The sequence below is a fragment of the Protopterus annectens genome, chromosome 8.part0 (assembly GCF_019279795.1).
Source record: "Protopterus annectens isolate FY-2018-M chromosome 8.part0, PAN1.0, whole genome shotgun sequence".
Lineage (NCBI taxonomy): Eukaryota > Metazoa > Chordata > Ceratodontiformes > Protopteridae > Protopterus > Protopterus annectens.
In genome coordinates, this window is record NC_056741.1 from 608,532,940 (window position 1) to 608,545,661 (window position 12,722).

Here is a 12,722-nt window from a genome sequence, read left to right on the forward strand (position 1 = left end):
GCTAAAATAGTCAAAGTAAGTGGCATAATCTCAAGTACAAGAAAATTGCGTAATAATACAGTGATATAAACAATACAAAAAATCAGAATGAATATCTGGGTCACTGGTACTGTGTTGCTTGCAATGCAAAATCTGGACATAAAAGAATAGGAAAAAATCTGCTTACTGCATCTAGTAAGTTTACTGCATGGCCTTTGCTAGGACTTGAGTAGGCAGAGTTCTGTGGGGTTCCTTTTGTCTTCTCTTCAGTCATTGCTTCTTCTGGTTTATCACTCTTCCACTTTCGACTTCCATCTTGTAGTGCATCTCGCTGTGCAAATGTTATAAACATCAGTCACTACTGATTTCAAACTTAAAATATTCTGAAAAGTTCTAAGCAGGTTAAGTTATTGTTATCTCAAAACCCGTTGGACTTAGTGTCCTACATTCTCAAAGAGGATGCACTTTGTTTTGCAGCAAGGTCAACCATAAATATGCAGAGTATTAATCTGTTAGTAAAGAAAATTTGGAATTGCTGGTGAGTATAGTGCAACGTCTAAAATATGATCCAGTTTGCACTGCAAAGTATGGAAGTGATTCCATTTTTACCATCTGTTTTGACACTGTAAACCACATCTTGAACTAAATGTTGTAGCATATTCTTGCATCTTTTAATATACATATGTTTTCTAGCATATTTTTATATCTGCAAATATGTTTTGTTCATTTCTTACATGGTCCTGTTCACCAGTGCTGTGCATGCAAATGGTCCGTTGAGATCTATGCACTACCCCAGTAAACAAAAATATAGATTCACAAGAAACAAGCTTATGCATACACAGAAATGTACAGACCATTTAGAAAGAATGACAGCCTAAGCCAAAGTCTGAGAAGTGTAGTGTAACTATTTATATGTACAGCGTTAACATGCATGTGTAACTGGGGTACAGTTTAGCTGAGTGAAGTACTCACTACAACAGTAGATGACAATGTGTCTGTGTCTGAGCCAGTACTGTAGGCAGGCTGCTGCACAATGGGTACAGACAGAATCCCCCACACCACAGAAAGTTACTCATATTTTGGAAGCAATGCTACTATAACTGCAAAAATCTGTACATTTCATGACACTAAGAAAAACATGTCTTTCAAACAAAACAGCTGGAGCAAAGTCATAACACCCCCTGAGCTCAGTGGTAAATAAAGCTCTCTCTCTCATTAGAAAAGTTGCTTCATATATTATAGTGTCTGACCTCAGGTTTCACAACAGTATTCAATGGTTCCACAATAGGGTCCAATTAAAATACATAAAACATTAAATCAAAAGTCTTCCCACTGTGCTTGTCTACAATTATGACAAATTTCCAGGTAAAAGTCATACCTATTCTACTGCCATATTTATGGGTTCATAGGCAAGTAGTAAGCTAACTGCTCCAGCAGACCACTTTAAGCCTAGCCAATTTCCCTTCAATGGTGAAAATCAAACCCTCTACCATGTGTCTGCAAGGTAAACACCTTAACCATTATACCAACCCCCAAACAAAAGGGACCGAAACTAATGGGAGAACCTTCTCCCCGTACAAACCTACATATCAAATCTCTGGGTGAAGCCATTGTTACTTAGCTCTAAAATCACATGTGCACTGATACAAGTGAGTCACTGCTGGATTCGAATACCTGCCTAAGTACACAGGCTACAGTATATTGTATCAGCTGCCACCACTACAGGAGAAATCTAAAAGGTCATAGTATTCATAGGTAAATATTAGGCCATAAGTGTGCAAACTACTACAAGCCTAACCAATAATCAAAGGTCAGAATCAAACCCTGCACCTTGCATCTCTAATATAAATATCTTAACCATTATGCCAAAACTCTCCCTTGCTATCAGCCTGCAAACTTTTCCAAGCCTAGCTAATAACCAGAGTTGACACAAATGTTGCACCTTGTGCCTATGAGGTGAAGACCTTAACCATTTTATTTATTTTTTATTTATTGTAGTTGGTTTACCAGGATAGTCCATTGGGCCATAATGAACCTGTTTTCAATGGAGTCCTGGGGAGAAAAGCTCCAAAAGATATATTTTTGTAATTTTGAACATACATTCTTAGATACAAACAAAGTTTAACAATAGGTACAACAGTTAAAGATAAAGCAATATCAAGTAGTACAGCAAGTGTGCATTTAAAATACATTGCAGGAAAATGAATTAACTATTTAACATGAGCTTATCCATTTATGCAGAGTAGATTAAGAGAACAGGTTACTAGAAAGGAAGAGGAGGTACAATGACTTGGAGAAGTGGGGGAAGAGGAGGGATATGGAGTCAATTATTTATATGGACTTGTCTGGTTGATTAAAGATGTGAGCAGAGCCTGGAGTAGGTGAAGAGTGGTTATGTAGGGTGGGAGCAGGAGCATTCCCAATGTGATGTCAGGTGTGTATGAAGGATTTTTGAAAGCAGTGTGATTAGAGGTGGTGCGGATGAGTGGGGAAGGGAGTTCCAGAGGCGAGCTAGGTTGAAGGATAGAAGGTTTTTGCCTGGAGGATGTGTAGGTTTATGTACTTTGAGTAGGTTTTGATTGTTTGATCTTAATACTCTATTGGGTAGGTGCATATTAAAAGCAGAAGATAGGGAAGGACAGAGGGAGGGATTAAGGATAAGCTTGTGGGCTAGAGTTAGTTGTGTGTAAGTTAGTTGATTAGGAAGCTCTAGCCATTTTAGTTTCTGGAGGGAAACACAGTGGTGGGTAGAAGACTTGTGGCTAGTGGCGAATTTTGCAATTTTATTGTAGCAAGAGGAAAGTTGTTTTTTGAGAGAGGATTTAATGTTAGTTAGGAGTGGGGCGCCATAGAGAAGGGAGGGGATAAGGAAGGATGTAGCGAGAGTTGTTCTAGTGGCAGAGGTGAGGTATGCATTTTGTCTACAAAGCATACCAAGTTTTTGATGGGTCTTTTTGATGTTTTTTTGTAGGTGAGAGGTAAATTTAAGTTGGTTGTCAATTTGTACCCCTAGTAGTTTGGTGTCTGACACCAATTCTAGGGGTGAGTTATTTTGGCTAATGATTGAAAATGTATTCATATTGAGAGAAGTAGCTTTAGAGGGAGTAAAGATCATAAGTTTGGTCTTGGAGGCATTAAGAGCAAGACGTTTTTTTAACATCCATTGCTCTGTTGTGTAGAAAGCATCCCGAGTTAGTTTTTGAAGTGTAGTGATGGAGGTGGCTGAGCAGATGATTGTTGAATCATCTGCATATTGGATGATGTTTGAGAAAGGGAGTGATTTGTGAAAGTCATTTATAAATATGTTGAAGAGAACAGGACAGAGAATGGAGCCTTGTGGAACACCTGTGGGGGTACTAAGAAATGAGGAGGTAGTTTTTTTTCCATTTTACTGCTTGATTTCGGTTGGATAGGTAAATAGAGAACCAATTCAAGGAGGAAGAAGAAAGGTTAAGTTCAGAGAGCTTAGTAATGAGTAGGCTATGTGAGATGGTATTGAAGGCTTTGGAGAGGTCTAGCAGCAATGTAGAAACAATTAAGCCAGAATCACGAGCTCTATTTACTGTTTCTAGGAAGGAAAGGAGGGCAGTCATTGTGCTGTGGTTGGGTCTGAAGCCATGTTGTGTGGGAGATATAAGGTGGTTGTCTAGGAGATGAGGAAGAAGTTTAAGTTGAACACATTTTTCTAGGATTTTTGAAATAGGGGACAGGATGGCTATGGGACGAACCATTATGCTACTTCTGACGGCAAACACGTTAAAGTATGTCTGGAAAGGCAACAGCTACCAAGCAATCAACTTAGCTCACAAACTTGCCTTCTTTTCATTAGGACCCTTTCTTGGCAAAAGGCTAATCTATACAGTTTTGGAGGAAGAACGCAGGTTAGACAAGCTAAGTACACATTAATCATACAAAAGTGCCTCACAACATTAACATAACACTAGAATGTGAGACCAATCGAGCAAAACAAAACACCCCCACCCAAAAAAAACAAAACAAAAGGTATGCGGTTTAGTGTGAAAAAGAACACTTCAATCATGCATTCTAGTTAATATCTCAAGCAGTTCTACTATCATACTTCAATGTCCTGCCTTCACATACTAGATGGGTAGAATATTGAGCTACCAATCCACTAACAGGATAGAAACCCCACAAGCATCGCTAGAACTACAGCTGCAGCAAATCCACCTCTATTACTTATAAACTCCACCCAACTTACAGTGTGTAAAAGTGTGGACAGATAACCATGCTACTACTTCACAAAGGGTAGAAGAACAACTCCAGAAAATGTAGCTGGTGCACTGAGTGGAGTGTTACTTCCCACTAAAGAACCTTACTTAGAGAAAGTGCTTTTGTACTGATGAGTTATCATAACTTAAGATGTTCAAGCAGATCAATAGTGCAATACTGAATCTTAAGATTTCCTGTCATGCAAAAGGCAGTGGCTGGTCCAAACACTAGAGTCTTTTGCCATCTCAACGCATGTCCATGACCATCCAATGTATGAAAGTCAGGGGATATAAGAGGTGCATCACAGTGTCATCTTCAGGTCTTTCTTGTCAGAGTTCATTGGTGTCCAATGATGCACAGGTGGTGCATGACCTGCCTAACTAGCCCTACTGACAGCCAGAAACCCTGGGATAAAGAAGGGGGAAAGTAGGTGCGAAGATGATCAGTGGAAAAAAGGGGGATCTACCTCAACTCTAGAGACAGAAAAAGACAAACGGAAAAGGAGGGTAAAAATGTATACTATAATACTGATCTACTCAAACATCAACAATTATGTAAGTCATACACACCTGTACTACATTCATCACAGTCAGTGTTGCAGTACTGGGTCATGAGATGATTCCTAAAGCTTCTTACTTGGGGGGGGGGGGTGAACTAGCCTTAGAAATGGCCCCAAGTTGTACTGCCAGGTGATAGCCTGTACACAGGACCAGGTGGCTGCTTATAGCATAGTCAGTCAGAAATCATTTCATAAATGCTGTGTTTGTGGCTTTTGCCCTTGTGAAAATGGGCTCCAATCTTGCCAAGGAACTGCTTATCATAGTAAAATATTAAAAGGAGATGCAGTTCAAAATCCATTTGGAGATGGTTTGTTTCCCTACTGGTTTGCCTTGTTTTGCTTCTGTAAAGGCCACCAAAAGCTAGCCTGATGTGCCTGGAAAATTTATTCAGTGAAGGTAGAATCTTAGTTATCTGTGTACATCCACAGAATGAAGTGTTCTTTCTCTCCAGTTTTGAGGCTTTGGAAAGAACACACGAAGTTGTACAGCCTGATTCAAAGAAATCTTTGACACCACCTTGTACAAGAAAAAGGGACTGGTTCTCAAGGCAACTCTGTTCCCATGAAAGAAAAGGCATGTCTCCTTGCACATCAGAGCTTGCAACTCTAGATACATCTTGGTGAAGTGAGTGCCAACAGCAGGGGTGTCTTCCATGCAAGCAGTTTGACACCTCGGGGTCAAAGGGGAAAGAGGGACACTGCAAGTTCCTCAAGCATACAAGTTACATCTCAGAAGGGGTGTTGGTTCCTGTCTGGGTGGTCTGAGGTGCAGCAACCCCTTCAAGGATTGTTTCATATGGGGGTGAGCAAAAATTGAAGGGACATTGGAAGGCAAGCAAAGATAGCATACATTTGGGCCTTAACACTAGAATAGGATAGTTATTGCTTGCAGAGAAGGAAGAGGTACACTACTAGCTTTGCATCAGACAGAAAACCTTTTCCATTTAGCTACATATGACTTCCTGTCTTCCAGCCTCCTTCAGGATAGCTGAGATGTCCTGAGAAAATAATTGTCTGGTTGAAATTAGTAGCCAGTCATCCACGCTGTCAATTTAAGAGTTTTTAGGTTGGGACAGATGACAGATCCTTTGTTCTAGGTTAATATACCCATGAAGGGTGAAGAGGCACAGTTCTTTCTTTGCTGAATGCCAGGAGAAGGGAAAACTAGTGCTGCCTATGTCCTAGTAGTGAGCTATTAAAATTATTTTTGGCCTGTCTGACCGCACCCCTTCTGTAATGCCCTGGGGATTAGGGGTATGGTGGAAAGGCACAGAGAAAGATGTCTGTCAATCTGAAAAAGAAGGTGTCCATTTTTCAAGTCCCTCTATGTGGGGTCCTACAGCAGAACTTGCTGAGTTGCCTGTTTTCTGTGGAAGACAAAGGTGCATTTCTGTCACACCCCAGCTGTGCATCACATCTATAAATAAATCCCTTTTCAATATCTATTCGTTACAGCCTAGGGGAGTCCTACTCAAAGAATCTGCCAGCAGAGACTGTTCTGAGCTATGTATGAAGCTATGGGTGTGACCCTAGTTGCTGTGCCATGAGCCAAAGCTCCATTGCTAGCCCGGATGGGGGTAGGAAGGGGTTCCCCCATTTAAGTATCACATGATTGTGGTGTTGTCTGTCAGAATCTTTATGGGTCTGGGAATCAGTTTTTCTTGAAAGACTCTTAAAGCCAGAGTAACTGTCATTGTCTCTTTTATACTGATGTGCTGATTCATTTGATGCTTGCCCAAAGTCCCTTGGATCCTGAATTGCCATAGGTGAGCCTCCCACAGGCCAGGTCTGAGCTGTTTCTTGTTAGGACCTGTACTACTTCTGGGAGCTGGAATGGTGCTCCTGGATTGTTTTTTACCTTTTCCTCCCACCTCCTTTCCTTTAAGCATGGATGGAGAACGATGGGTGTTTCTAGGGACTGCTGGTGCTAAGACCAACACTTCTTTAGGTACCACTGAAATTTTCTCATGTACAGTTTTACTAATGAGATCATTAAAATGCAAGAAGCAATGCAGCTCAGCACCTTGCAGTAATGGCCTGTGTGTTGAATGGGTTCCTAGGATACGCAGACAGAAAATTCAGCTTGTTCTCTGGAAGGAATGACCGAGTCTACAACTGCCCCAGAAGGTAGTACTGATGCTGAGGGAGAGCTGTGATTTCTGGACACTGAGATTAGTCTTGCCTTATGAAAGCAAGCCATGGTGACTTGCACAGCTGTCAGATGTTATGAAGGTGACACAGCCTGAATCAGGCAAACATTTAAGTAAGGGTAAATGTGGAACCCTCATATTCTGCAAAAGACAATGACTACTACCAGATACTTGGCAATCATCATAGGTGTAGTAGATAAAACAAATGGTAAGGGGCAAAACTGGTAATGTATCCCCCTTGCATGGAAACTTAGGAACCTTGTGTGTTGCCTGTAAAACAGGAACATGAAGATAGGCATCCTTCAAATCCAGAGTCACTATCCATGCCCTGGGAAGATAAGGGGCAGAAGTCTTTGTGGAGTCAATATTCTAAATTTTGGTCAAGAGTTCATATGGCCAGTATGGCTGAAATATATGTTTTCTTGCCAAACTGGTCAAGCAACCTCCTCTCCCCATCATTTGGCAAGAAATTCTTGGATGTTTGCAAACAAGCTCCCTTGGAGGATTTCATAGGCATTAAAGAAGGATCCACCAATGGGCTTTTATTGATATGCTTGTGGGACTCGAGCACTATATAAAGGTGATTAGGCTTCCTGGGAGCAAGGAGGAATGGAGAGTTGGGCTGTATGGATTTGTCAGCAAACATATCATCCTCCTGACAATGGTCTACAGACAAGAAGGTTCAGAAGATCTCTGCAGTTAACTTGAGACTTGCAGAATTCCACAGACTCCCTGTCAAAGACTTCATTCATTTTATGAAGGGTGTCTCCAAAAGACAAACCATCAGGGGATGAGGTAGATAACCGTGTACTCAGAGTTAGAGTCTTCATATGTTTGAGGGGAAGGCTCTCTATGCAAGTATGCAAGTTCCTCTTCATCCTCTGACTCTGAGGAATCAATCTCCCATGGGAAACTGTCCCATTTCTTTTTCCATGGTAGTTTCCTGGCATAGATTCCATTTACAGGGTGGCTTGCTTGGATTTCATGAAATCCATGAAGTTTTGTAGCAGCCTGACCAAGTTATGTGAAGAGACCGGGGTGGTTGAGGCTGGGGACACAGACAGCACTGGCTGGGAAAAACCTACCTCTCTCTCTCTCTTGGAAGTATGGTGCTTAGGGGAAGACAAGGCCTCAGGTTGCAGTCAGGTGGTAGTGACCTCAATCCAGTTTCCAGGTAGTTCCTCCTTTACCATGTCCAAGGAGATACCTCCCTAACACTCGGTCACCAGTTCCCTGATGTCAGAAGTGGTGGCTTGCTTAGTGGCTTCAGACTGAACAAATGCTGGTCTGTTGTCAACATGTGAGGAGTACACCTCAGTCATGGTGGCCTGTACAATGGTCTCATCAGAGGACTTGGGCCTAACAGGCATTGAACCAAGAGGCTGCAAAGGCACCTCACCTGCATCTGTGATCTCAAGTCTCGGTGGGGAGTTGGACAGAGAAATATCTTAAGCCTCTCCAATGTCCTCCTCCTTCATCACTTATCCTTTCATTTGTTAGGGACAATGGCCTGGAACTGGTTAACACCAGACAGTAAAAAGGTCCAGCGCTATCTAAATCTAATTGCTTCTGAAGGGATTTGGCCCTGAATTAATGGCCTTACTACTGAAAGTACAGCTGTGTACACTTATTATAAATGTAGATGTTCAAGTGTATTCACTGTTGCAGTCATTACATTTGGGTTATCTGCCTGCAGGTAGCCCTCAGACGGCCTGAATATCAAAGTCTTGGGTCCTGCATCGGATGCTGTCTCTTCTTCCATGACGTCAGATAGTCAGGGGTATAAAGCATGCAGCCGACACCATTACATCAGTTTTTCTTGCCCCAGATGTCAGGCGCCCCCATAATGGGAAGCAATTATATATATATATATATATATATATATATATATATATATAAGGTTATACCTCCAACAAAAAGCAAATACACCAGAAAGTTGTAATACACTAAACAAGAAGAAAGGTATAGCCAAGAGAAGTCAGGGGGCTAGAGGGAGGGTAACCAGTACTGCAACAGTGAATACACTCGAACATCTACATTTATGGTAAGTGTACACAACTGCACTATGTTCTTCGTGTTTCACTGTTGCAGTCATTACATCTGGGTAGATTCCAAAAGCTAAGGTAGGGAGGAAGTTAGAGAGCATTAGGACCAGCTATTAAGCCCTACAAAACTGCAGTGGCAAAACCAGCTCTGGATTTAGAAAAAATAGGCAAGTGGTAATGCTTGGTGAAGGTATGTACAGTGCCCCAGGTAGCAGCTTCGAGGATGTCCCTGGTAGGGACACCTCTGAGAAAGGCTGTGGAGGTAGATGCAGCCCTGGTGGAATGTGATCTTATTCTCTGTGGGGTAGGTTTTCCATGGTGCTTATAGCAGAAATAAATGCAATGGCCTATCCACATAGAAATGGTTTGCTTTGAAATGGCCTTCCCCTCTGCTCCTGCAGCAAAGGCAACTAGCAGCTGTTCAGTTTTTCTGAGAGGATTAGTCCTGTCCAAATAAAATCTAAGTCCAAAGAGTGCAGAATTTGTTCTCCTTTGTTCTGTGGATTAGGAAAAAAGGTTGGCAAATGAATAGACTGATTAAGGGCCACACTGGATACTACCTTCAGCATAAAAGAAGGATTGGGTCCTGAGGGACACCCTGTCAGCATGGAAGATGATGAAGGGCTCCACTGCCATGAGGGTTTGTAATTCAAACACTCTTCTTGCTGAAGTGATGGCTAGAAGGAAGGCTGTTTTCCAAGAAAGGAATTTCAACTCTGCAGTTACACAGCTGGCTCAAATGGAGGTATAGTGAGCTTTTCCAATACAAAGTTAGGGTCCCAGGCTGGAATAAGGGCTCTCCTGGGTAGTCTTAAATTTTTAGCCCCTCTGAGGATTTTTCAACAGGGGATGAGCGAACAGGGGTGGCTCAGTATTATAATGTGCTGAAATGGCTGAGGCATGAATTGTAATACAATTTTAATAGATGAGAAGGAAACTGTGGGAAGTCCTTGTGCAAAATTTGTCCAACTGGTAGTTCTGAAGGGAGGCAAACAGGTCTACATCTGGGTTCCCCCATCTGTTTCTCAAAATGCTGAATATCTTTGGTTCCAAAGGAAAATGCTTGAGGGACAGATAAAGCACAGATGATGACTAGAAGAATAAGCAGTACCTTGGACTTGAACCAGAGTTTGGTGTTGGAAGATGGAGATGAACTGGAAGAAGACTATCAACTCTGAAATAAGTGAACAAATGGAAGACTGTAAAGCATCCTATCATATTTATAAAATATTGTTTTGCAAGAAAAGTGGCTGAAAAATAGTGGACTTTTGTTGACTTCGTTAAACTTGTGGGTGGACTGTAAAGCATATACCCCACTTTATATCATTAAAGTTTAGGACGACAGTAAAACAGTGAAAAAGCAAAACAACTTTTGTTCTTAGTATTTGTATAAAACATTTCATAACAAATTGCATATTACATACAGGAAAACAGTTTTGTGTAGTGTATAGTTAGTGGTATTTTAAATGTGGTGGAGCAGTCTTTCAAGTGACTGTTGTATGTGTTACAGATATTAAAGTAAACAAGTACTTTTTTTAGTTGTAAGAAATATAGGTTTTACAGTATAACAAAAGAAAAAAGGCTGGACGAAAACAAGTTTAATGTTCATATGCTGTGATCCTGTGCTGTAAAAGAAGCACACTGATCATAACTGCAGACTTAGGATATTTTCTCTTTTTATTTTACAAGGGTGAATGTCTAGAATACTACCTTTGGCTTAAACTGTAAAAAGCTGTTTTTATAAGCATGTAGCCTTTAAAAACAAAACAAAATGGCGAAAGCCATGAAAATGCTAAGCTTCTTACAAGTGCAAAGATATTAGCTTGTTTATTTTCCACTGGCAAATGTTCAGTGGTTTTGAAATGTCTGCAGTTGAGGGCAAAGACTCATTGTTGAGTACACTTGCATGGAGACAAGCTGTCTGCAGGTGCAAGCAGCAACTCTCCAGAATTCTGAGTATTCTTGCTGAGAGACATGCAAAATTTAAAGGTACAATGGCAAGCACTTCAGTAAAGTTTGTGAGCAAGTAAGTTTGAAATTATGAATAAGAGGTACAAACATACCTAGCAGCCTTAATTTTTTAATCCAGTTAACAGAACCGTGTACAGTTTAGTTTTATTTAAAGACAGCCAGTACAATTCTTAGGGCTAAAAGCTGATGTTTTCTAAAAGCATGCAAGTTGTTTTTCACATCTCGGTGGGGATGAGATAAGAAAAGAACAGACAGCATCAGTGTAAGTGGGAGCACAAGCTGTAGCATGCGCTTCAACATGGATAACCTTAATTTTAGGTTAGATTATGCTTGTAGGTGCAGCCACCAATTTGGGGCAAATGTTCACTTCTAGAGGGTTAAGGTTAATGTTTTGAAGATGTACATAGTTTTGTGTTTTTCCCCAAGTTAATAGGGGATAGGAGTGTTTTGTATTTAGTTTTTTTTTTTTTTTTGACGGTTTTCAATAAAACAAAAATTGTTGAAAAATGTGACACAGGTTCTAATGGAGATGAGAAGAAACAACTGTACAAAAGATCTGCCTGCCAAACATTAGTATATGCATATAACACAAAACCGAGACATACACATTTAAAAATGTGTGTAATAGGTGGGAGCAATAGCTTTTTATCATGATGGCTATGTTGTCCACAATATCCTGGAACATGAATGGCCTTAAAGATAAAAAAGGAATGATTATTGAATTATATTAAAATGCAGACTGCATATAACAATGCTGCAGAAGATGCATTTGAAAAGAAATGAGCATGTGAATTTGAGAAAGACAGGATTTCAGAATGGATAGTCAGCAGAATATCAGGGAAACTGGAAAAGGGGATTAATTATACCAATTGCTAGAGGGTCTCCAATAGTGACAGACAAGGGGAGGGGAAGGCAAACATAGCAGATTTGTGGTAGTAAGGGGCTACCGGCAAGGGAGGAGGTTTACAATAGCATATTTACATTCAGCCAAAAACTGCTACTATGGAGCTTAAGAAAAGTTTGGGAGAAGTAATAAACTTCCAGCAGGGAATATTACTTAGAGGTAGGGACTTGAATTTGAATTGCAATAATTAGGATATATCAAGTGGACCTAGAAAGAAGAATATAACAAAACAGGGTAGATTTCTAAAGAGATTTATAAAAATATTATGTAAGATGTAAATGCAGTAGTAGGAACTCAAGACAGAATTTACATATTATTCCCCAAGGTACAAAAAAGTACAGTTGTGTACACATAACATAAATGTAGATGCTCGAGTGTATTCACTGTTGCAGTCATTACATTTGGGTTATCTGCCTGCAGGTAGCCCTCAACCAGCCTAAATACCAGAGTCTTGGATTCCTGCGTCGGACGCCGTTTCTTCTTCCAGGACGTCAGGGGTATAAAACATGCAGCCGACGCAATTAGATCAGTTTTACTTGCCCCAGATGTCAGGTGCCCCCACAAAGGGAAGCAATTATATGTTAAGTTACACCTCCATCAAAAAGCAAATACACCAGAAAGCTTAAAACAAGAAGCACAGGTAGAGCCAAGAGAAGTCAGGGGGTTGGAGGGAGGGTAACCAGGACTGCAACAGTGAATACACTCTGACATCTACATTTATGGTAAGTGTACACAACTGTACTACATTCTTCATGTTTCACTGTTGCAGTCATTACATTTGAGTTGATTCCCAAAGCTAAGGAAGGGAGGAGGATGTTAGAGAGCATTAGGGCCAGCTATTAAGCCCTGCAGGACTGCAGTGGCAAAACCAGCTCTGGATTTAG

General features: G+C 40.8%; 1 protein-coding gene across 3 annotated transcripts in view; it reads right to left on the bottom strand.

Moving 5' to 3' along the window:
• Positions 1-12,722, bottom strand: part of LOC122808944 (dynamin-1-like protein) — a 1,240,976-nt gene that overhangs the window by 235,190 nt on the left and 993,064 nt on the right. For all 3 annotated transcript variants that reach the window (XM_044080100.1, XM_044080098.1, XM_044080099.1), the window contains one exon: positions 167-310. In XM_044080100.1, the coding sequence (XP_043936035.1) occupies positions 167-310 (144 nt within the window). The remainder of the gene's footprint in view (positions 1-166; positions 311-12,722) is intronic.